This window comes from Pezoporus occidentalis, unplaced genomic scaffold (genome assembly GCF_034315485.1).
Source record: "Pezoporus occidentalis ecotype Australia unplaced genomic scaffold, CSIRO_AGI_Poc_V1 ctg148, whole genome shotgun sequence".
Lineage (NCBI taxonomy): Eukaryota > Metazoa > Chordata > Aves > Psittaciformes > Psittacidae > Pezoporus > Pezoporus occidentalis.
In genome coordinates, this window is record NW_026913295.1 from 1008907 (window position 1) to 1036633 (window position 27727).

Below are 27727 nucleotides of genomic sequence, written 5' to 3' on the forward strand. Positions count from 1 at the left end.
GTGGGTCTGGCTGTCCAGTTTCATGTCACAGCTTCTTCCACCAGGAGAAGACACTGAACTTCTGCCCATCCACGCCACCACAGGACCTTGGGGTTTGTAGAGGTGCAGTGGTAAAAGCACTTTCTGAAGCCTCTTCTGTAAGCAGACCTGGACAAAACACCAAGGAATCAATCATTTGCTGGTGAAATTTCTTTGTCTTCCATTTACAGATGGCCCACACAGACATTCACAGCCTCCTCCTCCTCCTCTCCCCCTTACTGGGAATGGGCAGAGGCTCAAGTGCTGAGAATGCCCCAAAGACAGACACACACGTCACTGCTGTAGGACATCATGAGCCTGTGACATTCACTGCCACAGTGGCTGGATGGATAGGAAGAGTGAGAAAGAAACAAGACGTTCCTATGGGTAAAGATAATCACGGTTCCTCAAAGTATACAAACCCACACAGACCACAGAATTCTCTCAGGCACTGGAGAATAAACCAGCCACTAAAAGCTGATGAAATGTTCCTTTATGAACTAGGTTCTTGTCCCTGTCTTTGAAGCAGCTGCTCAGGAAGCTGTGTAAGAAGCTGCTCACATCTGGCACTGCCCCTGTGTGCAAGTGCCCTGACGTCCCAGGGCGCTCACATTTCCCTGTCTGGTTTCAATTCCCTGCCTCCCTTGTACCTGGAAGTAAGCAGCCTCCTGCTTGTAACAACCTCAGAATCCATCCTGTACCTGCACCACATTTACAAGCAAGCGCATAGCTAGTCAAGCAGGAAGGAATTCAGCTTTACAGAAATAATCCCCCAAACTGTTATTAGCTTTTTGTAGCTACATTAATTTTAGAAGAAAAATTAGGTCCAAAGTGCTGTGCTCGTTTTAATGAAGATTCGCGGTCACAGTTTAATCCCTGGAGCTCCGGAGCACATCAGACTCATTGCAAACTCCTCACAAAGTCACCAGAGTCCCACGAGTGGTGCCGGGGAAAAGGGGCTAAAGGGGAATGCTTCTGAGCACGAAGTAGATGAAACCCAAGGTCCTGAACCTGCACTTCCCTTGGCTGCCAGCAGCCGCGACGCTTCCAGACAGATAAAAGCTCCCAGCACAGAAGATGAACAAGAGAACAGCTCTGAAGCAGGCACGCTGCTAAAAACAACCTAGGGAGGATGGGCTAGAGATGAAAGCGGCAGGGCTGGAGGTGCTGTAGTGATTTTAGGAGGCATGAAGCCTGGGAGCGGAGCTGGCACCAGCGCCGCCGTTCCGAGCATCCTGAGGTGTGGAGCGCACGTAACAGCATCCCGGCTGCTGTTCGCTCCTGCTGCAGGCAGCAGCGCACTGCCAGCCCCAGGGGAGTCCCCGGAGTCTCACGCTGCTCCTTGGTGACTGTCTCCTTCTTTCCACATCTGCTTTAGCGCTTTCCATCCCCTCGTTTTGGCTCTGGGCATTACGCAGGAGATCCGTGGAGACTCTGTTCTTCTTTAGAATACTTCTTGCTGTTGATTTGAGCAGGAGGAGGCAGAGGCATCTCGGTGTTTCCTCATTACCTTGGTCTGATGCAGCCATAGCAGTATCACAGGGGCATGTGGAGCCCAAGGCTCAGCCGGTGCTGGAGGCTGTGCAGACACACTAGACAAAGACATATCTCAAACTTCAGATGTTCCATGGGGCAGAGTATGTAACACTTGGTGCTGTTCTCCAGGGACAGTTTTCCTAGGCATTTTTGGGGCCCTTGTAACATAAAGACAGAGGAGCTTATGTCTAAAGAACTACAGATCTTGTCCCTGAGGATTGTCTCCATCAGCAGGTAGCTTTCCCCATGTGGGACAGCATGCTGGGCTTTCTCTAGTGATAGCCCCCCTCTGCAGAGACCTCACCTGCTGTGTAAGTGTGCAGGGAACAACCAGATGAGGTGAAGGTGCAGGTGATTACATCCTGATGACTCCTACAGTTTTCCCTGGAGAAGCAAGGACAGCATTTCAAGGCAGCTCAGGGCTGAAGATGCTTGCAGTTGTGACTGATGAAACCATACTGGAGAGATGGAAGGCCCATGTTTGAAGATGGCCTTGCAGCATCAGCCAGATCTGCTTTAGAACCTTTGACAGGAGGTTTTGGAGGACACTCATAAGGGGAGCCTAGTCCCCAAAGGGAGGGATGTTGAGCTGGGCTCACAGGAGTCAGGGCTCAGAAGGGTACATGGATTAAACCAGCTCAAACCCTCATCTGCGTGGTCTCATACCACGTTGGCCTCAGGCTGCTTTCTTCTGCCTCATGCTTGTGTTTGGGGCCAGGGGAGGCTGAGGAACCCATGGTGTTGATATACCAGTGAGACCTGGGCACATCCCTTAAACCCAGACTCCTAGGGCCACTGCAGGGAGGGTCTTGAGGAACGAAGCCATTGCCTGGTTTCCTCATGTGTCCCCCAGCATCAGAGCAGCTTTAGAAGACAGGGTTGCAGCTTCCTTTGACAACCTCACAGACCATGAGGTCTCCCAGGAGAATTACAAGGTGTCCCCAGCCATGAGCTGGGGGCATTCAAACCGAGGTAGCTTGAGGAGATGATTCACAGGGTGTGGGGTACAGGCAAGGGATTTCTCAGGGCTGGCTTCCTCTTTCTCTTCACTGCTCTTTTCCCCTCTCAGCACCCTCCCACTCTAAGGAAAGCTGCCTGCCTATAGCTACAGGGCATTTCTTCAGTTCCTGCCTCTTTGCTGTGATTCCTCCCTGTCCTCTGTGTGTCCTTACAGCTGGCAACGCCGTGTATGTCTTCAGGAAATGTTTGCAAAGGCTTTAGTTCGGTTGGCAATGGGACACAGGGGAAGCACCAGGACTTTGAGGAAATTCTAGCTTGGGGGCCCAGAGGCTCAATGAAACCTCCTGTGTTCATTGCTTGCTCAAAACTGCCTTCAAGAACCGTGTGATGGCTGCGCCTGGCCACTGGGTATGCCCAGGGCATTGTGAGCCCATTCTTGCAGCACCCCAGAGCTGACCTGGAGAGGAACCAGAGTGAAGAGGTGGGGAGTGGGGGATGCCTTGTCCTGCACCCCAAGCACAATAGCTGAGCCCTTGCAGCAGGGACCTGGGGTGCAGTTGGACTCAGTGCACTTTCCCAGGGATGCTCCATTGACCCTGGGAAAGCTTATGTATCTCTGGGGTCCCTGTCCCTTGTGTGCATTCATTATGGTCTGCTCATACATGTCCATAAGGATCTTAGGCTGGTTCAGCCCAGAGAACAAAAGGCTCCTTAAAGGGAGACCTGAGAGCAGCTCCAGTGCCTGAAGGGGCTGCAGGAAACCTGGAGAGGGGCTTGGGACAAGGGATGTAGGGACAGGCCAAGGGGAATGGCTTTAACCTGCCAGAGGGGAGACTGAGCTGAGCTCTTAGGCAGAAGCTCTTCCCTGTGAGGGTGCTGAGGCGCTGGCACAGGGTGCCCAGAGAAGCTGTGGCTGCCCCATCCCTGGCAGTGTTCAAGGGCAGGTTGGACACAGGGCTTGGAGCAAGCTGCTCCAGTGGAAGGTGTCCCTGCCTGTGGCAGGGGTTGGAGCTGGAGGAGCTTTAAGGTCCCTTCCAAAACAAACCAGGCTGGGGTTCTATGACCATACCCTCCCCAAGCTGTGACAGGGAACACACCACTGCTTATGGCCAGAGAGTCCGCAATGTGCTTACACATCTGTAGGGTCTGTGTAGCCCTCAAACATCCACAGGGACCAGATTTCCTGCACACATCAATCCAGAATCTCATGCAGTTACAGGAACAATACTGAGTGCACACACTATTAGGGACCACATCCCCTGCCTGTCCCTGTCTCCCTATAGACACATGTGCGGACCATATAGCGCACACTCCTACAGACACTACTCCCCGCCTTCTCTTGCGGGGACCGTAAGTCCACACGCTGCACCTTGCTCCCACCAGCAGGGAGCATGTCCCCTGCATGGGTCTATAGGCACCCTGCCCACTCTCACCCCTGTGAGGACCCTTCACCTATGCACCCCACAGGGAGTCTTCCCCTGCAAGGACCCTTCCCACACTCATCGCTTTAGGGCCCCTTCTCCTGCAAGGCCCCTTCTCCTGCGCCCCGATAGGACACTTCCCACTCTCCCCCCTATAAGGGCCCTTCCCCTGCGGCCCTATAGGACCCCTCCCACTCTCTCCCCGCAAGGACCCTTCCCCTGCACCCCTATAGTACCCTTCCCACTCTCCCCCCTATAAGGCCCTTTCCCCTGCGCCCCTATAGGACCCTTCCCACTCTTCCCCCTATAAGGGCCCTTTCCCCTGCGCCCCTATAGGACCCTTCCCACTCTCCTCCCTATAAGGCCCCTTCCCCTGCGCCCCTATGGGACCCTTCCCACTCTCCCCCCTATAAGGACCCTTCCCCTGCACCCCTATGGGACCCTTCCCACTCTCCCCCATATAAGGACCCTTCCCCTGCGCCCCTATAGGACCCTTCCCACTCTCCCCCCTATAAGGGCCCTTTCCCCTGCGCCCCTATAGGACCCTTCCCACTTTCCCCCCTGCAAGGACCCTTCCCACTCTCCTCCCTATAAGGACCCTTCCCCTGCGCCCCTATGGGACCCTTCCCCCTCTCCCCCCTATAAGGCCCCTTCCCCTGCGCCCCTATGGGACCACTCTCCCCCCTATAAGGCCCCTTCCCCTCTCCCCCACTCTCCCCGCTATAAATGGGACCCTTCCCACTCTCCCCCCTATAAGGCCCCTTCCCCTGCGCCCCTATGGGACCCTCTCTCCCTCCTGCAAGGACCCTTCCCCTGCACCCCTATGGGACCCTTCCCACTCTCCCCCCTGCAAGGACCCTTCCCACTCTCCGCAAGGACCCTTCCCACTCTCCCCCCGCAAGGACCCTTCCCACTCTCCCCCATGCAAGGGCCCTCTCCCCCCGCAAGGACCCTTCCCACTCTCCCCCATGCAAGGACCCTTCCCACTCTCCCCCCGCAAGGACCCTTCCCCTGCACCCCTATGGGACCCTTCCCACTCTCCCCCATATAAGGACCCTTCCCCTGCGGGCCCCTCCCTCTCTCTCCCCCGGCCCCATCGCAGCGGGCGGTGCCGGTGCCCGCGGTCCCTCCGCGCGCCGCCGCGGGTCGGGGGCGGTCCCGCCGGCGGTGGGCGGAGCTTCCTCGAGCCGCCGGTGCCCGGCCCCCGCGAGGCGCGCGGAGCCCGCCGGCCCCGCCGCAGTCCCGCTCCGGCGTGGTAAGGCCGAGTGCGGGCGGGGCCGGGCCGGGCCGGGGGTGCCGGAGCGCGCCGCGTTCTCACCCTCTCCCCGTCTCTCGCAGCCCCTCTCCGGAGCAGCCGCTCACCGGGTACCGGGACCCCGCCGCCTCCAGCCCCGCGCCGCCGGCATGAAGCGCCCGGCGCCGGGCAGCCGCCGCTGAGGAGCAGCGGGACAACCCCCCCCCCCCCCCTCCTCCCCTCCTTACCCCACAGCCGGCACCCTCCCTGCCGCACCCCCTCAACAGCCACCAGCTCCATGGGGCAGCGCCGCGGCCGCTGAGCCCCGCGCCGCCCGCCCGCCTCGCCCCGCCATGGGGCCGCGGCACCTGCTGCTGCCGCTGCTCCTGCTGCTGTCCCTGCAGCTCCTGGCCCTGCTGCTGGCCGCGCAGGCGGCCGGGCCCCCCCGCGCCAAGGGCAACCGGACCCAGGGGGCGGCGGCGCCGCGGCGGACCCCGAAGCCGGGCAAGGAGCTGCTGAACCAGACACTGGCGGGTCCCGGGGCTGCGGCCCCGACGGCGCTGCCCGGCCGCGGCAAGGGCGCGGGGAGCGGCAGGACGCCCTCCGGCGGCGGGGGAGGCGGCGGGGGCTCGGCCCCGGCGTACGAGACGTGCTGGGGGTACTACGACGTGAGCGGGCAGTGGGACAAGGAGTTCGAGTGCAACAACAGCCTCACGGGCTTCCGCTACTGCTGCGGCACCTGCTTCTACCGCTTCTGCTGCAACAAGCGCGCCGAGAAGCTCGACCAGAGCCTGTGCCGCAACTACAAGAGCCCCGAGTGGGCCCACCCCACCACCGCCAGCGGCGTGCTGCCTGCCGACGGCAGCGACGGCGCCGATGGGGACGCCAACAAATACGACCCGGACAAGGACAGCACCAACGCCACCGTCTACATCTCGTGCGGGGCCATCGCCTTCGTGCTCATCGCCGGCGTCTTCGCCAAGGTGGCCTACGACAAGGCACGGCGTCCGCCCCGAGAGATGAACATACACAGGTGCGACCCTCCCCCTGCTCCCGGCGCCCCTTCCGTCTAGGGGCACCCTCCTCTCCCCAGGTTCCTCCTTTATGCTGCCTCTCCAAGTGTTTCCCCTTTGCACTGTCTGTCCAAAGGCTTCCCTGTCGTGCAACCCATCCAGAGGGTCCTCCTTTCAACCACCCACCTAAGGGCTTCCCCTTGTGTGCAGCCTGTCCAAGAGTTTCCCTGTGGTGTGACCCCTCTGAGAATTCCACAGGCTGCCCCAGGGTCCTGCTTTTGCCCCACTCTCTGAAGGTTCTCCCCCTGTACGACCTGTCCAGGGGGTCCCCCGAGGGCTGCCTGATCAAGTCTTCTTCCTCTGCACTGTCTGACCACGCGTTTCCCCCTCGCGCCACCCTCCCGAGTGTTTCCCCTACCCAGCGGCTGCCCGAGGGCTTCCCTTTCGTGCTGCCGGTCCAGAAGAGCTTCCACTCGCTCACGCTTCGAGGGGTCCCCCCGTGAACTGCTCACAGAGGGGTTTCTCCTTTGTGAGGGCTGTCCCAGCCTTCTCTCTCTGCACCACCCGCAGCTTTTCGCCTTTTCACCATCTACCCGGGGGTTCCTCCTCGGCAGTGCCCAGGGACAACCCGACCCCGCACCCCCATCCTCATCCCCTCCCCTGTCCCTCTGTGGGGGGACCCGTCCTGTGCCCTCTCCCGGCCCCGGGCTGGCAGCCCTGTTCAGCACCGCGGCCGCGGACAGCTCCGCACTGCCCCGCTCTCCCCTCCCCGATCCTCTCATTGACCCCCCGCCTCCCCCATCGCCCCTTGATCCCTCCCATCACCCACCAGCCCCCCCATCGCTTCTTAGACCCCATCACCCCCTGAGTCCCCCACTTCCCCCTGGTCCTCCCCAGCTCTCCTATTGCCCATGGGTCCCCCCCTTGTCCCCCGGAGAGCAGAGACCCCCTGAGCACCATGGGTCCTGCCATGCCTGGCCCGGCTCAGGGGAGAAGTTCAGAGAGTGCGAAGGCAGTTGCTCCTTCTGGCCTTTGCAAGGGGAGTTCAGGGAAGCGCTGGCAGCCGGGAGTGTTCCTTCTCTTTCTTTCTTTTCGCCTCTAAATGGGGATAACTTGAGCTAGTGGTCTGTCTGCTCTGGCCGGCTGCTCAGGAAGTGCTTTGGCATCCTTTTCTCCGTGGTTTTACACATTGCTGTGACAAGAGAGAACACTCTGAGTGTGTCAGGGAAAATCCTGTTTAAAAGCAAAAGCTCAGGCTTCTGTAACAGTTCTCCTGTTGGACACATGCATGTATTCTCTCAGTTCCTATTTAGTGTTTGATGTACTTCGTGCGTGCTACGAATCCGGGAGGTTCCTGTGTTTGAACATAAAAATTAGTGAGGCGCTTCTGTATAAGAGCAGTTTGTGAGCGTGAGTGGGGTGAGCCCTCATCTCTAACAGATAATGATTCATAAAGGAAGTAAGGAAGAAATTTTAATCAAAACCATTAAAATCATTGACCGTGTTTTTAAGGCTGAACTTCAGTCACAGCCAACAGTGTCTCATGGGAGAAACTGTAGCTTTTTACAAAGAAAAGGAGACAAGTGATGCAGATTTTATGTCTTTGGGAAGATGTGTTTTAGACTCTTCCCTTTGTAAATGGTGCTGGCTGATGTGAGTTACTGTGCGTTCAATGGGGACAATAAGTAATGCAGGTTTATGCTTGCTGAGGGTCTGGGCCATGTTTTCAATCACAAACCTGCTCTGACTTTGAGAGAAAATAACTTCATGGTGTTAAAAATCTCTAATATCTTTCAGGTCTCTTGTGTCTGTGCAGTCAGGAGTCCTGAAAGTACCTTAGAAAACATGTTCTTTTAAGTGTTTTCATAACCAGGGGCTCAGTCTCCCAACCACTGAGCTCTTCTGGCTTCAAGGCAACTTTTTCTGTGCCTTCTCTTCACACTGAATTTGGAAATCTGATTTGGGTGCCCGTATGTTGCTTCTCCTCTGGCTCCAGGGTTGGATCCGACACCCTGTAAAAGCAGAGACGGTGTTGCCAGACTCGTCTGAATTATTCCTGATGTTTTAATTTCTTTGATGCTCGCTGTTCTTTATTTAGATAAGGTCTGGTAAAATGATTCACCTGTGTGTAGAAGTATGAATGGCAGATTGAGTGCTTGGAGAGCTTGGCTTTCAGAGCATTATAAGGAGTTGATTGACTTCTATGATATGGTAGCTGGTAAAAGATTATACCTTTCAGAGCTGTGTTACCTGAACTTGATCAACATCGCATGACGGTTTAAATATTATGAAGGGCATCTCCAGCAGACAGGGGCTGCATCAGTCAGAGGTAAAATGCTCTCAGTGCCTGAAGCAGAATGCAAATATGAGGAGAGGTTTATCTTTGTCTGAGAACTGCTGCTGAGTAACAGGGAAGGAGAGAATCAGAATGTAGGCAGGTATTTGTGTCTGAGATTGTGTCACTTGGAGTTAAGTGTAACACCCGGAATAATTCACTGTGGTGATGGCAAGTGCATTAAATCTCAGTGTGCATCCCAGCAAAACCCCTGGGATGAGGAGAACGACAAGTATAAGCAGAAATCATTGCAGGGGGCTAGAAAATGTGCACAGTGAACAGTATCCCACACCCAGGGAAGATGAAGCAAGGCTTCCTTGCTCTTCCCCATAAGCAAGATCACACTTCCAGTTTTATTTCATCATGAATGATTGGTTAGCAGTACTCTGTGTAGATCTTATTTCTCTGCTAAGTTCTCATCCAGCTTTTATAGAAGACCCTTATTAACTCAGAAAGAAGGTTTTGATGGAGGCAGGGCTCATTTGATGTCCTTTGATGGAAAGGAGGGTTTGCAAATTCACAGGAGAACTGGTACTCTCATGTGAAGTGGAAGGATGTCTGTGCATGGAGATACGCGTGTGCATTGCCGAGCTGAAAAGCTGGGCTTGTTTTCAGGCACAACCACGTCCCTTTAAAGCAGAAGCACTGCTGTGATTCTGGGCTGAGCAGTGACAGTAACTGATCCTTAAGTTCCTTTCTAAGAGCAGCTATTGGAAGTACTTTGAAAAACAGGAGCTAAAATATTCATATTTTAGAGAAGCACTTGTAATGCTTTAAACTTGGCTGATTTTTTTTTAATGGTTACAGGATCTTCCAGCCTGACCATGTATGAATACCTCTTGTCTGGATCTTGCTTTGGAGTTACGCTGTCAGAGCTAACACATGCTGGGCTCCATGTAGAAACTGGGGCTGATTTCTGAAAGCTATACCCAGCAACGCTTTGCCTGCTGATGCTCTCTGACTGCATTTGTGACGAGGGTTTGGTTTTGTCAGTTTGTCAGAGCTTTTTCTTTTCTCGAGCACTGAAGTCTTTGCTTTACTTTCAGTATGGGAATGCGTTAGGAAAGCTTTGACGGTGAACGTGCTGTTTGTTTTCAACGCTGAGTATGTTTTTCTGTAACAAGGAAGGGTGACCCAGAATATTCTCTTCCTATGGCCATGACCCTAAATCCCCACGCTACAGCACATAAATAATTCCCTGGTGGTAGTATCGCTCTCTGACCCATGTTTAGCCCTCAGCACCAGTCACCGTTGTGCTCTCTGCTGAGTTAGGAATGATCAGATTGGGAACTGCTCATAGTTTGCAGCTAGGATTTGAAATGTTCTCGGCTCCTCGCTGCCTGGGAGCTGGAGGGAGGCAGTGATGGTGATGGCACTGGGGGAAGCTCAGCTGTTCTGTAGCTGCTGCGAAGCAGAGCTGTGATTTTTTTTTTTTTTTTTTTTCCCTAGCAAACTAGCTTTTGTATCTGCTAAAAGGCCATCTTCTGTATCTGTCCTTGCACGGAGTGTGGCTGTTGGGTGTTTTGGCTTTTGAAAGGGAGAAGGGAAACAAACACCTACTGCTCAGAGGGCTTCACATCACCCTGCTCCTTAGGGCATCTTTGTTGTTACAAAGAAGAAAGATATTTGTGCTACTCTTTACTTTGGTCTCTGCCTTTGCATCCCCTGCGCTGTGAATAATAGCAGTGACTGGTTTATACATTAACTTTCTTTTCCTATGTAGAGACCGCAGTTAAATCAATCCATTTCTTGCCATTTTTCCTTTGCAGCCCTGAATTTCAACAGGAATCAGAGGCAATGGATCTGTCTGTCCACAGATGCATGAAGGCTGCTGCTGCATGATGCTAACTGAAAACACGGGAGGTTTTCTCTTCCTTCAAGCTGCCCCTCACCACGGCCCCTGGGCTCTGTGGCTTCCAGACTGTGGTCACCAGTTCTGCTCTGTGCTGCTGTGTGGTGCTTGAGCCAGACAAACTTCACACTTCACATGTCCCAAGGGCAAGGAGAGGGGCTGTGAGCTCCAACCTGGCCTTAGACAATTTTCTTTCTTGGGTGCTGACACTTCTTTCTTTCCCCTTCTCTTTGTGTTTATGCTCTTGCTTCTTATTTTATTCCACTCTGTCTCATTCATCTGACACACTCATGTGCCTTCTATCTGCTCTTTGCCCTGCTTTGGATTCCGTATTCCTGATGGCTTCCGAGACTCATCTCTGATGTGCCCTGTTCCTCTCGCAGACACAGAATGTAGGTCCACAAGCGCGTGTCAGGCTTGCTTAATGTAAAACAGAAAAAGGCACAATCTTGTGGCCTCAGAGAAGTACCTCATGACTAGTTCTTCTGTTTTGAGCCAGTTCTGCACCTTGCTGTAGTTGGGGTAACTCCCGTGCAGGGAGAAGACCTGAATCTTTTCCTCTTGCCACTGAATTGCTGGAGCTCACCAAATCCCAGCAGGATGTACTGGAGAAGCTTCAGTCTGAAGCTCTTGGCACACTTTGCACTTTGGTAACTGTTTTTTTGGGGTCTTTTTGCTGTGCTGTCTCTCTGAATATATGTTATAAAGAGGCTGTGTTTGATAACAGCACAGCAGCTACAGACTTCCACTGGCTGCTTCCGAGTCTTCTTTCTTTTTGAACCAGGAAGAGGCTACCCTCAGAACTATCTTGCCTTCACCAAATCAGTTCAGTGTCTCCAATTCCCATCTATTTGCTATTTTTCTGCTTTCTAATTAACATTTTCTATTAGCAACCCTCCATCACAAGGTGTCAAGGGAATCCAGCCTAGCTCTGAACATCTATTTCTTTTAGTTTTGTAATCTCTCATATCCTTAACTAACAGCTGATCTGTGTGCCCTTGGAGATCAGATGCCTTTTAAAACTTCTGCTTTACATAAGAAGATCTGAACCTTATCAGGAAAATGAGATCATGGTGCTTCTTTGCTTGCCTTTGCCCCTACTCACATGGGCAATCTGTATTTCCTTAGATCTATGTGCGCTGTAGCGCATGAAAGTCTCAAATGTCTCATTACCCAGGAAGATAAGCCTGAAATTCTTTCACAATAAATATCTTGCTGTATTTTAGCTCTAGCCCCAGCCTCCATTTGTTTCAATGGAAGGGCTCTTTGAGGAAGAACAGTTTTCTTCAGTAAGTTTAAAGTCCCTTAACTGTGTTTACAACGTAGGGTTTTGTGCAAAACCAGATACCCTGTGCACAAAACTTCTTCTGTGTGCACAGCAGTGTTTCTCAAAGCGCTGTGTATCCACTGAGTGCTGTTAATCATAGAATCATACTATGGTTTGGGTTGGAAAGGACCTTAAAGCTCATCCAGTTTCAACCCCCTTCCATGGGCAGGGACGCCCCACCCAGACCATGTCACTGGCTTTGTGCATGCAGATACCAAGCACAAACACTAACAGTAAAACACTGTTTTTTTTTCTGTACTGGCTGAGCTCTCAGCATCATTCCTGCAGATTTTCATGCCTGTGGAAAACCTATGAAGACCCGCTGGTTTTAATTTTGTTTCTATGAGCACGACCAGTGCTTAGCTCCTTTTCCATACAGGAACACTGCTCCCCACTCCCCACAGCACCCGTGCTTTCTTTACTGGGTGCATCTCTTCTACAGTGTCCCTTTTGCTCTCTGGAACCTCAGACCGTGAGCCACGTTGGTAATGGGGCCGAAACTGGGAGGGTGGAAGGTGGATGCCTGGAGGACCCATGCCTAGCATGGCAGTGGGTCTCTGCTCTGTGCCCTCAGTGGTGCTGGGGGTAGTGGGTGGCTTCTTGTGCCACCTTGACCATCGCTGCCCTGGCTGCTTTCTGCTCACTGTAACAGCTCTCTGCAGAAAAACTACAGGGACAGGACAAGGGGAATGGCTTTAACCTGCCAGAGGGGAGGCTGAGATGAGCTCTTAGGCAGAAGCTCTTCCCTGTGAGGGTGCTGAGGTGCTGGCACAGGGTGCCCAGAGAAGCTGTGGCTGCCCCATCCCTGGCAGTGTTGAAGGGCAGGTTGGACACAGGGGCTTGGAGCAAGCTGCTCTAGTGGAAGGTGTCCCTGCCCATGGCAGGGGTTGGAGCTGGATGAGCTTTAAGGTCCTTTCCAACCTAAGCCAGGCTGGGATTCTATGAAATGTCAGCTCTGAGATTTATCTTAACTTTTTAATTATAAAATCTTTACATAACCATGTATTTCTCCTTGGACCTGCTGTGTAACTATTCAAAGGAATGGGTATTACCTGTTTAAACCTGTGAGTTTAGTGACTGCAGTAAATTCCTTGCTCGCATCACAGCAATAGTAGGAAACATACTCAATTTGTATATTAGCATTAAATGTGGAAAGTACTTGTGTGAGATGTGCAGTCTAAGCACTGCTGATATTTACTACTTGATATATAGCCTCCAGAACCTTTACCTAAGGCGATATCTTTACTTTCCAGTTGCTGATTTCACCTCACGTTATAGAGACAGGAGAGATGATGAGCTCACAGCGAGGGTTCTTTTCTCATTGATTTATCAGTGTAATTCCTATACTACTTCTATTTCAGGTGAAATGTACTTTCACATACATGCATTCATACGCTGGGTGTGTATCTGTAGTGTAATTATGTCACCTATGCTTTAGTTTTGAGTTCACCAAGATGAGTCAGGAAAACTGCCAGCCTCATTCTGTTATCATCTGGGGCAATGATATGGTCCTTTGTACATCCCTAAGTAAGTCTGCATTGAAAATTATCATTAAGCTGGTGTAAATTCCAGGAGCTTCACAAATATGTCTTGTATTTGGCAGAAAGATTTGTTTCAGAAGACATCTGGCTTTATTTTTAAGAAAGAATTTATCCTCACTTCTGCTGGGTGCAGGTGCACAGTGTCTTAATGTTTAGCCTTTTTGACTTCTTAACTCCATGGATGCATTCACCTGTTCATATACACACATATGTAGGTACCCACCACACAGAATCACAGAACAATTTGGGTTGGAAGGGACCTTCAAGACTCATCGAGTCCAACTCCCCTGCAGTGGACAGGGACACTTTCCACTAGATCAGAACCCAGAACCACGTCCAGCCTGGCCTTGAATGTCTCCAGTGATGGGGCGCATGTGAGCTCAGGTGAAAAACCATTCCTAGTGTTCCCCCCACACACCCTGCTCCGAAGTACCAGCTCCTTTTGTTTGTGGCAGATGCAGAGACCTCTTTTCCCTGTTGCTGACCTGGGGCTGGTGCATGTCTAGCACACTGCTGAGTGCCTGCACTTTCTGAAGCATCATCTACTTTGGCAGAGCTGCTTCCACGTGAAGGAGGCTGCTTCCCACAGGGGTTTGCTGGCAGCAGCATCCCCATCCCCGTGTTTCCCTCCATGGATCAGTTTGCAGAGGTGTTTGTGTTATCAATTAAAGCCCATCCCTCTGGTAGTGAAATCAGAGAGTGTGGCCAGACACATGCCCTAGGGGTGATGCCAGGGAGGCAGCAGGGATGGAGAGCTGATGAGAGGCAGTGCGCACTTGCCTTCCCCTCTGCTGCTTCACAGCTGACATGGGGGAGCGACATGGAAAGAAGCATTCAGCTAGCAGGAGCTGCAGTGTGGGAGCCCATCTCATAGCATAGCACAGGTCAAGGGCAGCACGTGCCTCTGTGTGGTCAGCACTTGAAGCTGGACAAGGTGTGCGGCAGATCTGGGGACATGCACCAACCCAAGCCAGGAATAATGCACGGCCGTGCTCTGTGCCACTTGCTGGTGATGGGAATCCCTCTCCCTTGGGGAGACCCTTCCCTGTGAGCTGGACAAATCGCCTCTTTCTACTGGGTTAGCAGGAGAGCATAGGGGAGTCTTTAACCTCACTCTTATTTTAAGGACTTGTAGTGAAGTTCTGGCTGTGCTGAAGTCCTTTGGAGTTCTGCCACAAACTCCATCACAGCTATGCTTTTAGCAGGCATTCAGCTCAGCCAGACACTGCTGGTTTTATTGTGCTCTGCCAGATCCATTTGGTCATTCTTCCCCAGATTCACGGGGCCTTGGAACAGGCAATTCTGTTTTCTGACACCCCATGTGGTCTCCAAGAGAGGTTTTCAGAAGGAGAGATTTTCAGAGGGCAATAGAGTGAAGCTTTGCACACGTACAACCTGCACTTGATGAAGTGGTCAGCTCTTCCCATCACCTTTTCTTGTCCAGCATCTGCAGACGTCTCTACTCTTACTTCCCACAGGCCACACATGTTGGAGCTGTCACCAAAGCTCCTGTTGCACGCACTAGAAGGGATACCTGGGCCCACACTATCAATTAGTGTTGAAAATCCATGGATATTGGGAAAACAGGACACTGCTTTCAGAAAAGATGTGGTGAAGGACCTGAGAGCTGTTACCTCTTTGGTAATTAGCACAGCAGGTTGACTCTGGTGGCTGGGTTGGTGAGTTGGTCCTTCACAGCCCCTGCAATGTCATGTTCTCTTTGGCTACAAGGTCCCTTCAACCTCTGCAGGTGGATGTTCTGGCTGCACTCTAGTCCCCCCATCACAGTACCTGATGTGTCTCAGAGCTCATTGGAGCCAAATGCAAGCTCACTTCTTACACCAGATACTCCTCTCTGGTTTAACTCTTTGCTTCTCCCTGTCTCCCCAGGATCTGTGTCTTTTTTTCTCTCTAATCCAAGAGGAGAGGGTTATGTGTGGACTGGAGATACCACCATCAAATACAGTCCATGAAGTCCTCTCTGGCTTTAGGGCACTGACATGAGTTCTGCATTTCCACAGATAGGTCCTGAAAAAAACCTGACAAATATCCAGGGACACCTGGGATGGGCTTATTGAGATGGAGCTTCCTTGGCCAGTGAAGGGGGCATGAGGCAGGAATTAGACTGTGAGCTCTGCCTCGAGCTTTCTCAGTGATACCAGGTAAATCCTTCCTTCTTCAGTGCACAGAGCACTTAAGAGAAAGGAACTTCTCCGCATGGGTGCAGGGGGCAAGCAAATCACTATAGTGGAATTGCTGAGGTCCGGAAGCTAAGGCACCGACGTGGCTGGGGAAGATGGGAGCGTCTCACAGTGTGAGAGTTCCTACAGGAAGAGCCTGGGTCTGCAGTCAGTGGCATTGCTGAGCCTGAAGAAACCCCCCTGGAGTCCTTGCTTTAGTCTGGGTCTAGAAGGATCAGGGTCAGGTTCTTAGTGGGGTTCTCTCTGCTGTGTTTTGAGCCTCTTTTTTTATGGTGCTTGGAGCTGGACCCTCTAGTAGGACAGTGTGGTCTGGCTAACACAAGCTTTACGGAATCACTGAGTTGAGGTGCAAAGAAGCTCCTCTCTTCCCTCTCACATCACCATGCTGGGACTGAGACATGAGTACCCTCCTCATAACTGCTGGACTTCATGATCTGTCTGGTCTTCACTGCAGTTTGTTCCTGCCCATTCCCTCCATTTTGTGCTGCTCTGCTCACTTTCTCCTTCTGCTCTGGTTTTGTTGCTCCTGCCATTGCCCCTCTTCTAGCTTGCCTTCACTCTCTTTTTTCTTTAGCAATCTATTGATTTCACCTTTCAACATCGGGGTCCCAGTTGATGCCTGACCTTGTTACCCTGCTGCTTATACCCACCCCTTCTGGCTTTTTGTATTCCGAAACATTGGCCTCTTTGCAGTCAGGTCACTGTGTTCATCCCACTGTGGTTCTTCCCAAAGTGCTCAGTGCAGAGTTGCAGGAGAGCATCCGCTGCTGAGATGCCTGAGAGAAGGACCTGACCTGCTGTGCCTCGGGATGTCTCTGCCATGCAAGACATCAGTGTTCTTGTATCCCGTGCTGCTGGTCCAGCACTGCTGTGGAACAACATCCCTGCTGTCGCTATTTATACTCTGGGTTTACGTGGAAGGCAGTGTTAGTGTTCTCACAGGAATGACATGACTGCAAACACTGTCACAAATCATTATCTCAGGATATGATGCACAGTTACGCAGCGCTGGCTACTGCGCGCGGTGCCACAGGTAGTGCGTTGCAGCGAGCGAGGTTTGTTTTCCTGAGATAAGAGATGTGTTGTCATAGAGAGATGTTTGAAGTGTCTCACAGCCTCGTGCAGGTGATTAAGGTGCTGTTGACATCAGTGGGACTAAACGTACCCGAATGGCTGTACACTCGAGGCGCAAAAGTGACTCTATTACTGTCTCATTATTGAAGCTTTTGCAGTGGACAATTAGCTGTACCTGAGGGACTCCTACTGACCAAATCGTTCCCTCAGTGTGACTGACCTTCCACCAGCGTGGGACTCAGCCCTCAGTGCTTTATGGAAATAAACTGGATCCCACACAACAGTGTGATTGAATTGGCAAGGAGCTAACCAGTTGGATCCAAGTGTGACTTTCTCCCCCACCTATAATGTTTTGTTCTGCTGGTGCTGAACAGTCTTTTTTTTTTTCTCCGTTAGACGTTAAAGAAGAGGACAAAGAGTGAGCACTGAGGACACACAGTTTGGTGTGTTTAGGGCATAAGAAGGCTACACCTTCAGTACTGCTGAACTCATGTTGGTTTAGTTGCATACACTTATGATCTAGGTCTGCTTTTGATAGTGATGTTCATCTTGTGTAGTCTGACACTTTCCTGAGCGTCACCTGTGTTACCTTCAGTCCATCTGAGAGTAGCAGCCTCCTCTCTTCCATGTGGCTGGCACCTGACTAGGAATCATTTACTTGTTATGCTGTGACCAACAACTAACCCAGAGAGCTGCTTTTATTACTATTCCTTCAGGATGAAAACCAAAGAAGGGATTAAATTTGTTCTTATCAACTGAGCTGTATCCTTTGTGGTCAGGGTCAGTGAGTTCAGGTCCTGTCTGTAACGAAGGAACAACCAAGCATAGTCTTACAAGAAACTGCTCACACACTGAAGTATTAGCCTGGTTTTGTCCTTGTGGAGAGCAGAAGGCTCAGGGGTTGGCTCTCAGATAGGTCACATCTGAGGGAGTATGGCTCCAGTTGTTCCAGGGTATATTCACTTCAATTGCCTCTATTCTCTTTAGTGAATGGAGGTGAACTGTCCACCCAGGAGGTAGGGTGGACCTACCTCCTTTGGTCTCTACCAGTGCCTGTTCAGAGTGGTGTCAGTAGGAGACAGGACAACAGTATCAGGAGACACAAGCTGACCTGGAGTGGAGGTGATCCTAGACTCAGAATGGTAGCAGGATTTAGGTTGGAAGGGACCTCTGGAGGTCACTCTTCCTGCCATCTGCTTAAATCAAGGGCAACTCCAGTGGTGGAGGAGGTTGTTGGGGCCTTATCCAGCTGCTTTTGAAGACCTCCAAGGATGAAAATCCCGCAGCCTCTCTGGGTCTCTGTTTCAGTATTTTCCTATCTCACTGTGTCCTTTTTGGTCCTTTATAACCAAGTGGAATTGCCCTTACTATAGTATGTGCCTTTTGTCTTCTTTGCCTTATACCTCCAAGAACAGCCTTGCTCTGTCTCCCTTGCAGCTCCCCATTAGTGGGACGTAAGTCCTCTCTTGGCCTCTCTTTTCAGGTTAAACAAATTCAGCTTCAGGGAGAACTGATATGTACTCTTCCATTTCCATCCCACCAGTGCCTCCAGCTCCACTTCCTCATTTTTGAGTTTCCCTACTGCCTTTCTCTACCTCATCCCACACAACCACTTCCAAGTGTAAACCAGTCCCTGACCTGACCTTGGACATGGCTAAGTACCCATCTTCATATTCACCTCTTTCTGAGCCTGTCTTGGCACAAAAACCCCTGTGCTCTCATGTCCCTGCATGTTACAACCCCTTTACTCCGTATGCACCAGTATGCCCACATATGCATATGACTGGTTGTAGCCTCTATGCCTGCTCCCTCTGTAAACAATAAATAATCAAATAAGGTTTAAAATATTCTTATTGTGTACAGGGTGGTTGTAAACTCACCTAATCCTCTTCTGAAGCCTCTGAGAACTGAGTTTCTTTTGTAGAGCATGTATTATACAGGAACAGTAGTCTGTAGAGGAAACGAGCTGGAAAATGGAAGAGACTCAGGTCCCAAGCTGTTTCTCGTATGAAGACCAGAAATATGGCATTTAAGGAATGCTAGTAGATACAAGCAACACCAGCATCATTCTCATCAATATGTAATGGAATAATTTCTTCTCCTTACATCTTTCTTGATACCCAAGGTGACATCAGGCATATTCCCTTTGCTGAGAGAAAAGAACCTTGAAACTCTTTCCCATTTAAAATGCCACCCTCCCTTATAATCCACACAGGCCACCTCCTTCCTCCTTTTCCTATGACTCCAGAGGTAACTTGTGGCTGCACTAAGAAAATCAGTGCATTTCATGCCATAGTTGTTCCACTGTGTCCATGGTAATTCACAGAGTTAAAAATTTCTTTGAGTATGCACTCATCCAAGGGGAAAACATTGGATACAACTGTGACATTTCTTTTTCTTGGGGAACAGCAGAGACCTCAGTACCATTAAAGAAATCCCTAATGGACAACTAGCTGAAGGTAGGCTACTGCTGTGTTAACCCATGGAAATTGCTTAATCCTTTTCTTCTGGTTCTTCTTTAAGAATCCCACTCCCACCACTCTGGTGTATTGAGCTTCCTGCATTAAAAAACAAGGAGTGTGGGAACCCGACTCTTAATCTGATTCAGGCTTAAAGAAGTTTGGCTTCGGCAGCACAGTTTTGGTGTCTCTTTTAGAAAATCACAGTGCTGCAGTCTTAGGGCTCCGGCATGTTCAGTGGTGGCCCTTTCTAAAGGCTTTGTGCTAAGAACAGTTCATCTGCATTGTCACTGCCAGCAAGGAGAAGATGGAAAGATAACATAACCCTGGGGTGAAGTGAATTAGTGGAAGCATATGAAAAGCTAAACAATAGCTAGGCCAGCCTATAAATATGTGCAGCAGACACAAAAAAAAAGAAACTGAGCTTTAAGCCATAGCTTTTATTTTGTTATTTTTGCCCTTTTTCCCCCCCGTTTATGGTAGAAATCCAGCTTCTGCTGTTCCACAGTGACTGTGGAAACGAAAATGCTGAATGCCATTCCAAGTACTGTGTGAAAATAACATTTCCCTCCCCCTCTATTTCTCTCTCCCCAGGGCTCTGGCTGACATCTTAAGGCAGCAGGGACCAATCCCAATAGCACACTGTGAAAGAGAGACTATCTCGGCCATAGATACCTCCCCCAAAGAAAACACCCCAGTCAGGACATCCTCCAAAAACCATTACACCCCCGTGCGCACCTCCAAGAGTAACCCAGGTAAGTGCTGCTTTCCTGCTGTCTCTCTTGAGTGGTTGTACCAGGGCTGTGTTAGAAGTGAGCAGAACATCGTGCTTTACAACAGTGGATTTTGTAAACCTGAAATTTGGATAATAAATGGCTTTCAGAGGCAATGGGATGGAGCAGAGGAGTGCAAGGATCAGTGGTGCTGGTTCTTCAAGGCTTTTGCTGAACAGAGTGGCTCTTCTCTCCAGGCATTTTAAAAATTCAGAATCACTGAGGTATAAATTCACTTTATACAAAAATGCTTGCATCCAGGTTTGAACATTTAGGATTGCCAACAAAACACATGTACTGTAGAGCACAGTCAGGCTATCTGCACACAGCAGCTGAGAAGGAAGAAATCCACATCACTGGGGCCACCTTATTCATTCAGATGAATTACAGGCATGTGCTCAGAGTGTGGGAGGTAACCTAGACAGTATCCCAGGAGCTTAAAGACACTGGCCTGAGGTTCTTCAGGAGCACTGCTCTGGGAATTGGGACACACAATGTTTTCTTCTGGTTTCTGCTAGCAGAGTGAATTTGGTCAATTAATTTGGCTGCTCTTTGCCTCTGTCTCCCCAGTGGCACAAGGATGCAGCCTCTTAGTTCACAATATGCTGATTTTTCTTAATGCTTCACATGTTGAGAATTGTCAAAATGTCTCAATGGTTGCTGACCAGCTCTGTTAAGTGGGAGGTGATAGACTTGCCATCACTTGCCACCTCTCAGTTGTGACTGGATGTGTGCCTCATAGGTGTGCCCTCATTCCCTCACAAGCTATTCAGCTTCACAGAGAAGGGTGGCATTTCCTGATCTGGCAATCAGAGGAGGTTTTGCTAATGGCCCCTGCTGGGAAAGCTTCTGAAAGAAGTTGGCAGGAACTCAGACTGCTCCAGAACCTGCAGGGCTTGATGTGCTCCTCTGTTTGTGGAAGGGGCCCGTGAGAGAGGGCAGTGACTGGTTGGTTTCCATTGCCATTAGAAGGTTTTACTGCAATGTGCATCACCCTGTGGAGACAGGGCAGTGTGGGGAAGGATTTCTTTGCTCCCCAGTTTTCACTCAGAGGCCATTGAACCCTGTAATTTTGCATGCCAGAGTTGTAACTGTGAAATTAAATGTTGGGCTGGAGAACAGTACATGAGATGGCTTGTCTGAAACAGGAAGGTGCTTTTGCATATCTGTTGCTGGCTCTTGAGAACATATGTGATTCTGCCCAGGGTAGAAACACAAGAAATAAGGGTTTGTGGATAGAGGACAGGTATAGGCACCATCAAAGAACAGCTCTGACATAAGCCTTACAATGAGATGAATCCTTTTCTGAAGACACCCTCTCTCTTCCCATTGGCTCTTGTTGGTCTGTTAGGGCAGGTAAATGCTGAGTGAGGATGCAGAAGAAATCCTTTGCTTGCAGCAGGAGATAGCAGTTGGATACTGGGGGTTTGAATTAAGTGCCATGTTTAGGCACTGTCAAGTGTGAGAAGTCAAATGGAGAGGTTTGTGAGGGGAATTGCTGATTGCAGCGTTCTTCTCGGGTGTTGGCAGCTGATGGCTCCAACATTTTAAAGGGACATGGAGCTGATGGCTCCAACATTTTAAAAGGACATTTTAAATACTTACTGCTGCATTAGTGGAGGCACACAAGGACCAGAACGTAGGAATCATGAGTGGGGTGTTCAATGCTCACACTACAAGTGGCAGCACCCAGTAAGGAGTTTACTTGGTGCTTGCTGAGGACTGGGACATGAGATGAGCAAGGCAAAATGGCTGGGAAGGAAAATGCGTCATGCTAAAGATGACGATCTCTTCATTCAGCCTCTGCTTGTCTGTGTGTTTGCTGATACCATGTGAAGGAGAAAAGCCATCACAGTGTGGTCAGGGCTGAAACAGTCAAGCCAGAGGCAAGAGCAGCCCACTGAAAGAAGATGTTCTCAACCCCAGCTACAAAGGAGAGGGACTTTACTTCCAGCAGAGCCCTCCAAAGCCACTGGCAGCTGTAGGGGTAATGGATCACTTCAGCCTCAGGCAGCCAGTTGGACCGAATGTCACAGTTAGCCCTTGCCAAAGCTGGGAAGGGAAAACTTGCTCTTGTACCTTGCCCAAAAGAACTTGTTCCTGGCTCAGTTGTGTCTGTTATTAACATGTCCTCATATATCATGTGAGACAGAAAACTAATCACTTACAAAAGATCATAAGCTCATAAAGCAGCTATACAGTTAATGATATTTTATATTGTTTCAGTTGCAGAATAGGGCAGTGCTCCCTTATAACTATTCACTGTTACTCAGCTAATCTTCAGATTATTGCTGTAAGCAGGAAATCGTATAAGCGAACACTAAAATGTTTTAGGTTGGGAGGGAAGTAAAAGTTGGAAAACAAGAATGGGGTTTAGCATGTTAAGTTAGAATAAAGCTGGTAAGCCCCAGGATGGAAGCAGAAAAGGGGTCACCATCAATACTGGCTTTTTGGGAAGGAGGGGAAGAAATAAGTAGGAAGGAATGAAGGGCGGTTGGGGTGTGTGTATGTGTGCGTGTGGAACAGAGGCAGCAATATATAGTAGCAGGCTCCAGGCAAAGCCGTAGTCACTAGTGCTGCACATTGACCACAACTACAGGGTTTTGCTGTGGGATCTGAAAAGCATTAGGTCTGCTGGCTGTGGTTTGTTTCAGGACACCAGCGTATGAGGGGTTGATCGAGCAGAAAGGACTATAGTTGTTGTGTACAGGCTGAGATTGAGTTTGGTATTAGTTTTATTTGAAACTTTTGTTTCCAAACTTCAAATGAGAAGGGAGCCCTTCAGTCTTGCTAAATAAGCCATAGCTTTGTCTTTCCATTAGGCTGGTTTGGTGTCAGTGAACAAAGTGATTGTGGGTGACAATGACAAATGGAGGTGGTCTGTGTCTGAGGGAGCAGAGGCCAAACAAAGCAGCGTATGCAGGTGCTGCTGAGGCACTCGCTGGGTGGTGCCTGATGTTCCTTGATGAAGAGTCCATGTCCCATGGGCCTTCCTGCAATCACTCAGGCACCCCTTGGGTGATCACAGCAGGAGATCACAGGATGGGTATGTGCAGCTTCCTCTGGTAACCCACCAAGCCATGGGCACTGCCACTGGCTGTCAAAGAGAGTTCAAGACCAAGGCAAAGTCCTCAGTGTATTTGCCCAGGCACTTCACAGCAGGTAGTTTCAGAACTCTGAACTCTGCAGCGGGACAGGACCTTGGTGTTAGGTTTGGTCTGTACTTCTCTGTTGAGCTTTGAGATAGAAAAACCCAGGTGTAATGAATGCTTAAGGGAAAAAGAGTAGGTCTCTTTATCCTAGACATAGAGACAATTGTCTCTTCAGACAAGGCAGCTGGTTTCAAGAAGGCTTCAGCCTGAGTTTGCAGAGGCCACCTTCCCCAGGTGATGTGGGAGCTGGCTGTTCATCAGAACCCAACTGACTGAAGAGCATCTCTACATTGCCACTTTTGCTTTCCTCTGAGAATCAAGCGCATGCCCTTTTCAGATGCCAGGGGGACAGTTCAGCTCCCCTTCCACCCACCCTCACTTCCACTGTCATTTCTATTCACTGCTTTTATTCAGTGCTGCTGTTTTGGTGGTGGTAGGCTCTTTGCAGATAAGAAAAGCTGGACACTGTGTCTACAGATTGCTTAGGTCAGAGCACACCTCTCCAGCTGTGCACTGACTCATTAGTATGAGCTACAGCACTTGCTGTAGACAGGAATGCTCCTGCTGCCCACACAGACCACTCGTTAGTTCAGTGTTTGCTATTGTAACGGGTAAAATATGATGAATCTGAGATTACAGGAAATCCATCTCATCTCGCTATCTATTGGCATTTTTAATGTCTCTATCGCAGTAGCACATTTAGGGGTGTTGGAAGGAAAACTCCAGCAACATTTCCCCTGTCTTCTCTCCTTGGCCACTTTATCTATCCTGACATCTGCTGTGAAGGTCAGTGCCATTCATTTGTTGTTGCGGATGGCCAGCAAACATAGACAAGAACAAGGAGAGATGGGAGAAAGGTCAGTAGTTCCTGTGGGCTTGGAAAACATCATACATAAGCAGCAAGGTGCTCCCACAGAGGAAGGTGCTCCCACAGAGGAAGGTGCTGCATTTGGCCCAAGAGACAGAATTTGAGCCAGAGGCAACCCTCCTGCAATGGCCACAGTCAACTGATGTGTCAGAAAAGATGAGGGCAGTTCCTGTGACAGTGATGCTGATGGTCATTAGCAATAGTGGAAAAATTAAGACTAGATTCTGGGCTCAGAATACCACCTGTGGATATTTGAGGCCTTCTGAAAGTCAGATGCAAGGGGTTGGTTTGCTTTTGCTGAGATGTGGCTAAGCAAAGAACCTGCAAGATTCAACCCCTGATGAAGTTGTCAGGTGGGAAGGAGTTTTGCGAGTGCCTTGGTGACAGTGGGACAGCCAGCTCAGGGCTAGCAGGGAGCTGTCCCACTCCTGCTTTCCAACTGAGACAGAACCACAAAAGACTCCAGGTAAGGACTTGAGGCATATCTTGGACTGCTCTAAGTCAGTGCTGATGGGACATGAGCCTGGTTTAAGTCAATCCTTATAGGTCAGGGAGGTTGATGTCCCAGCCTCACAGCTGGTACAGATCTGTGATGCTCCAGGACAGCAGATGATTGGAACTGATCCTTGCTTCTTTCAGTCTCATTCTGGCTGTTTTTCATACAATTCACTTTAATAGTATTGCTATCCTGGGAGAGAGGGAACACTCAGGACCATCAGACTGATGTGGGACGCTTATGGGAAGAGAATCTCTCCAAATAAGTTCAGGACAATGATGTTCTTGCTACCACCGTGCAATGCTTTCAGCAGTGAAGGGTGCCCAGATGTCACCTACTTGAGCATGAGGCAGGTAGGTAAAATCTGTGCCCGGAATTATGCTGCTTCTGACTCCCTGCAGGATCAGGAGGCTGGAAGAGCAATGACAAGACTTTTTTTGTACCTGCTGAAGAAAAGACTCTGGCTGAGTTTTATATTCTTTTGGCCTCTTAATTCTCAGAATATCAAACTGCCTCACCAGCAGAGTGCGCTGGTCTGAAACCAGCTCCAGATGTGCCAGCAAAGAGCCAGCTGCAGGGGTGATAGTTTTCCAGTGTGAGAAATCTGCTATTCATCTGCACTAGGGACAAGAGTACGTGCAGGTGTGAAGAACAGCTTATTGACAGGATTACCAGCTTGAATGCAGCAAACAACACAGGCTAGCGCTCTGATTAGCCTGATATATCTGGGGAAGGCTTTTAATAAGCCTTTTGAGTCAGGATGTTCCAGAGATGTACATATTCAAAGTGCTGTTTTCAGCAGTGCCTTCCACCCAGAGGCATATTCTGAGCTTCTTCTGAATGTGAACGAATGCAGGAGAGGCTTTTAATCTTTATGGAAATTGTAGCTAACATCTCTAGCCAAATAGAGGCAGAGCAGCATGAGGAATACTTCCATCCCAAGCATTGCATAGGGTAGGAGGGCTCTTGGCCCTGCTGTCCCTGGGCTGTGGGCTCAGCACACGCTCTGGCCCTTTCCTGAAGATCAGGCCAGTTGGCTCCATAGGTTTCCTCCAGGTTGTACGTACCTTCTCCTGTCTGCCCTTCTCCCTTTCCCCTCTCTCCCTTCCCCCAGGTTTCCAGCTGGTCTCTGCTTCGAATTTGCTTCCTTTATTCATTGAATTCTCCAGCTTCTCCCCAAAATCCCCAGCAACTCTTTGAATTAATTTACTGAGGATCAGTGTAGAAATGTATGTCAAAGGCATTCAAATTCCCTGCTGCTGCACAGTTTGTGTTGTCATTTACAGCTGTTCAGGGGAATACAAAGCAGGTTAAAATGATCCCCTGGTTCCCACAGTGGCATTTCAGAGCCCCTGAGCTCTATTGTAATAAACTAGTTAAGGTGCAGGTGGGTGAAGAATTAGGGAAAACACTTGGAAAACACCCAGAGAGTTCAGGAACAGGGTTGTTTTTTTTTCTCTGTACTCCTGTTGCTGTTCACTGACATTAGGAAAGAAAGAAACAGCATTGAAACCTCTAGGATCTGGAGAAGGTAAGACAATTCAATGCCACTCCACCTGGCTTTTCCTCCATCTCATCCCTTTTACAGTAAGCCCACTGCTTCCCACAGTTTTCCCTCCCAGGAAAACCCCCAATGGGTTAATGCATTTTCTGAGCCAACAGGAAATACTGGATTTTTCCTATCTCAGAATGATTTGAGGGTACGAGTTACTCAGTGTTTGGCATCCAGAATTCCATGGCCAAAAGAGAGGATCAGTCCAGCAGAGTGGGGAGAAGTGGATGCTGCTGGAATTGATGCAGGGTAGCAAAGATGTGTCACCATCTGCTATCTTCTTTCATATGAAAGACCTGGGTTCCTCAGTTATTTAGGACCTAAGTTACTTGTACAGTGTTAGACATTACAGGTATTCACTCACCCCTCGTACCAGAACAGCTGATGCCCTTTAAGTCTCACCATCTGGCATTGCCAGTCTCCATTTGACAGATGCAGAGATGAAGCACAGAGAGGCAAGGGCCTTACACTGAAAGGTACTTGGGTGCTTTCTTTCCCTGACTTCCAAATAAATGCCAAAGGCCTTGGAAAGATCTGTTCCTGAGTAATTGATGCTGTTTGCCCAGGTGTGGAGAGAGCAGTTTTGCCCTGAGACCAACACTGGTGCTTTCAGGCTGGCACCTCTCAGAGGGAATGTGTGTTCCAGTCCTCTGCATCCACAGGGATGATGCTTCTTGCATCTCCACAAGGACACAGACCTGACTCCTTCAATCCCATATCCTAATAGTAAGACAGAGATTTTATATTTACATTGGAAAGCAAAGACTTTGTCCCAAAGTACTTGAAATCCAAGAAACACAGAAGGGATGGGCTTGGATTCAGGTCCATGAGCTATGAGTGTGATGAGCTTAACTGCCCTGATTCCAAATGGGTCTTTTAAACTGTTCAATATTTTCTTGCTTATCCTTTCTTAATCTTACTGCTTTGCACATCCAGCCTCCCTCTTCTGTTGCTGCCAGAGGTTAGGACTGGCTTCTGTGGGGATATTCAATCACTAGCAGCCACAGGGAGCCAGGCTGAGAGAGCTGGGCTGGGTCAGCCTGGAGAAGAGAAGGCTCCTGAAGGGGAGACCTGAGAGCAGCTCCAGTGCCTGAAGGGGCTGCAGGAAAGCTGGAGAGGGGCTTGGGACAAGGGATGTAGGGACAGGCCAAGGGGAATGGCTTTAACCTGCCAGAGGGGAGACTGAGCTGAGCTCTTAGGCAGAAGCTCTTCCCTGTGAGGGAGCTGAGGCGCTGGCCCAGGGTGCCCAGAGAAGCTGTGGCTGCCCCATCCCTGGCAGTGTTCAAGGCCAGGTTGGACACAGGGGCTTGGAGCAAGCTGCTCCAGTGGAAGATGTCCCTGCCTGTGGCAGGGGTTGGAGCTGGAGGAGCTTTAAGGTCCCTTCCAACACAAACCACTCTGTAGCTCTATGATTCTATAATATGTGCTGCCCACTAATACTGGCAAATAAAGCCCATGGTCCCCCGTGCTCTCCTGAGTCCGCTGCCTCCTCTTTCCCCTGGTGAGGCTGGGGCTGCACCTACTCTGCCTCTAGTTATTGATTTATTTTGGTCTCAGGAGTATTTTACTGAGCTGTAAAGTTGTAGTGCAATGTGTGAAAAGAACCTTTGGGAAAACGATGCCTGCTAACAAGACACATGAGGCAACACGACATCCCCATTGCAAGTGTATTTACCAGTGAACTTACTGAAGAATAAAAAGCAACAACATTTGCAACAGTTTCTTATGTCTCACATCCAAACATCTCCCATGACTGATATCAAGGTTTTCCTGTATCAAAACAAGTGACAAGTTAGGGAAAAGTCTAACTGTTGAAGGAGAAAAATGGGTAGGTGGAGTGTGTGTGTATATAGACACATATAATGTCTTGATAAGCACATGGACTCGCAGCCACAACAGAATAGTGACATCCAGA

The 27727-nt window shown here is 50.1% G+C and overlaps 1 protein-coding gene across 4 annotated transcripts in view; it reads left to right on the forward strand.

Annotated features, from left to right (window-relative positions):
• Positions 1-5143: 5143 nt before the first annotated feature.
• The window catches only part of SHISA6 (shisa family member 6), a 542762-nt gene continuing 520178 nt past the window's right edge, over positions 5144-27727 (forward strand). For all 4 annotated transcript variants that reach the window (XR_009963172.1, XM_062610582.1, XM_062610583.1 and 1 more), the window contains exons 1-2: positions 5144-6202; positions 19566-19726. Coding sequence is in view for 3 of the 4 variants with exons in the window: in XM_062610582.1 (XP_062466566.1) it covers positions 5523-6202; positions 19566-19726 (841 nt within the window). In the remaining variant the exon portion in view is untranslated. The remainder of the gene's footprint in view (positions 6203-19565; positions 19727-27727) is intronic.